General features: G+C 42.8%; 1 protein-coding gene across 1 annotated transcript in view; it reads left to right on the forward strand.

The window, feature by feature from the left end:
* The window catches only part of LOC107160471 (HLA class I histocompatibility antigen, B alpha chain-like), an 11,391-nt gene extending 10,256 nt beyond the window's left edge, over nucleotides 1-1,135 (forward strand). The window contains exon 5 of the mRNA XM_015507143.2: nucleotides 347-1,135. Coding sequence (XP_015362629.2) covers nucleotides 347-644 — 298 coding nt within the window. The 3' untranslated portion in view covers nucleotides 645-1,135. The remainder of the gene's footprint in view (nucleotides 1-346) is intronic.
* Nucleotides 1,136-2,956: the final 1,821 nt, after the last annotated feature.

Genomic DNA, 2,956 nt, shown 5'->3' on the forward strand with positions numbered 1-2,956 from the left:
AACTAAAAAATAAATATTAAAAAAAAAATTTTCTCTCTCTCTCTCTCTCTCACACACACACACACACACACACTCTCTCTCTCTCTCTCTTTAAAAAAAAAAAAAAAGAGTCTTATCAGCTTTGCAAGTTTGGCCACACAGGATGTAGCACTTAACAGTACACATGCCGAGGGGTGGGGGTAGGGGGGCGCTGGGGTTGTGGCTCTGCAGTAGAGTTCTCTCCTCCCAAGTGCGAGGTCCTGGGTTTATTTATTTATAAGTAAGTAAAATAAAGGTTTTGTGTCCAACTACCACTAAAAAAAAATATATTAAAAAATAAAAAACAGTACACATGGCATTTTCTTAGGTCACACTCAATTGGAACTCACAAGCCACAACAAATTCCACAGTCTCATTTGGCACTTCCACAAAGGCACACTCTGCACAAGAAACCTCAGACATTGCCATCAGCTGTGAAAGGAGAGGAAAAGATGAATGAAGATTATGAATTCAAGGACCCATTGGGACTTCCAGAGAAAGAAACTGAGCTTGATAACCTGACAGAGCTCAACACTGTCCACAAGAAGTGGATTTCTATCCTCACATTAAGGAAGGAAATATGGACATTCAGAGACCAGAGCAGAAAAGGAAGAACTCATGGGTGACTTTCAGTGAGATGATAAGATCATCAACTCAGATGATGTGGATCCCTCAGTTGGGCAATTCTGGAACATGGTGCAAACTGCAGTAGTCCCAGTGAAGAAAAAGTGAGTGGAGGGCCCTGGATCCCTAGCCTGGAGGAATGAGGGAGCAGGCACATGCAGAATTTTGCCTCTAGTGGAGGATTCTATGGGGGATTTCCCCCAACACAGTGAAGCAGGCTCCCAGCCGCATGGCATTCACAGGACAGCACTTGTGGGTGGCTTGCCCATGCCATACCCGAACCTTGCTCCTGATGTGGACTTGATTCCCATCGTGCCATCAGCAGTGAAAATGAACCACACACCAAATCCTGCAGTCTATAACCCTGAAGCTGTTCATGAGCCCAAGAAGAAAAAATATGCAGAGGGACTTGGCTGAGCAAGAAGCCCACACCTTTCTTTCTTATGCAGAGAAAGGTTTCATAGTCATTTTAAATAAACTGCCTTGGCTCTTTCCCTGGCCTTTTATTGCCTCCTTCTTCCTTCTCCTTTCTAAGATCATTTTTTATGTGAGGTCACATACCCCGGGTTGAATCCAGAGTTGTGGAGGTAGCAGTAACCTCACCAGTCTCAGGGTCCCCACAGTTTCATTTATATTCACTGTCTTTGCAAGTCCCAGGTAGCAAAAGGGTTGCCATGAATCCCAGTGTTATCAAAAATGTTTAGCATTCTTTCATTAAGCTAAGATTTAAACTCAGAAGTGTTCCCTCAGGTCTTAAGTTTTGAGATCCAATTTGTCAAAAAAGAAAAGAAAATGTGGTATGTATACACAATGGAATATTACTCAGCTCTAAAGAAGGATGAAATTTTGGCATTTGCCAGTAAATAGATGGAACTGGAGCCTATCATGCTAAGTGAAATAAGCCAGTCCCCCCAAACCAAAGGTTGAATGTTCTCTCTGACATGTGGATGCTAACCCACAACAAGGGAGGGTAGGGAGAGGAAGTGCAGAAGTTCACTGGGTTAGACAAAGAGGAATGAAGGGAAGAGAAGGGATGGAAATAGGAAAGGCAGTGGAGTGAATTGGACATAACTTTTCTATGCTCACATATGAATACACAACCAGTGTAACACCACATCTTGTACAATCACAAAAATTATATTCAGCTTTATTTATTATACATACCCCATGTATGTATAATATATCAAAATACATTTCTCTATCATGTATAACTAAAAAAGAACAAATAAAAAAATTAAATTTTATGTGCTTTAAATTTTCATATGCTCTAAAAGATTTGCATGAATTAATCAATTGAACTTCATAAGAGCCCTTTGGGACTGAGAGCTATCAATCCCATTTTACAGATAAGGAAACAATCCACTGAAGTTGACTCTCAGGGAACCAGGACTGTAGGGAAATTCTAGCCCAAATACCACCCTGTTAGGTTGATTCCTGTACCTGTCCACCTGCCCTATTCCAAGTCACCTCTTGCTGTGGCTCTGCCCAATTTCCCTTTCCCTACCAGACACCAATACCAGATGGAACTATTGCATTTCTCACCATTCTTACAGTTGGTTGTCTAGTGTGAAATGACACATAAGCTGATGGAATGTGCTTGCTGGAAGAGGTGACATTGGCACTGACATCGGAATCAATGGCATTTACATCAGGATGTGTGAGGCGGACTGTTTGGAATGTTGAAGGAGAAAGACCAGCAGTGGCCAAGTAGATGAGTAATCACTGCTTTATTTCACAGCCCCAAAGCCCAGCTTCACATGGGTCCAAGAAACATTAAGTGCCCCTTCCAATCCCTGCTGCACTCTAGGATGGACCGGAAGGAGCAGCCTAACCACACCCTTGCCCACCTGCATGGCTTCAATCAGAGTGTCAGCCACAGCTGGGGTCTTACCCAATGGATGAAATGTAAGAGGATCCACTTCTAAGCTCAGGTGATTGTTGGTAGAATTCAGTTCTTATGCATTGTTAGGCTCACAGCTTCACTTAGTTGTTGGCTGGTGACCAGACATGGAACTCAGTTCAGTGCGATGTGGACCTTTCCATTTCAGCAGAGCTTGCAAGCAGAGAAGGCAGAAAACAACATCAATACCAGGAGTGGTGATGCATGTCAGTAGTCCCAGATACAAAAATAAGATGGGCCAAATATCTTACACTGAGGCTGAGGCAGGAGGATTGCAAGTTTGAGGCCAGCCTGGGCAATTTAGCCAGATCCTGTCTCAAAACAAAACAAAACAAACAAACAAACAGAAAGAAAAAAGCGCTGGGGATGTTGCTTAGTGATAGAGTGCTTAACTAGCATATGCAAGGATCTGGG

The sequence above is a fragment of the Marmota marmota genome, unplaced genomic scaffold, assembly GCF_001458135.2.
Source record: "Marmota marmota marmota unplaced genomic scaffold, marMar, whole genome shotgun sequence".
Taxonomy (NCBI): Eukaryota; Metazoa; Chordata; class Mammalia; order Rodentia; family Sciuridae; genus Marmota; species Marmota marmota.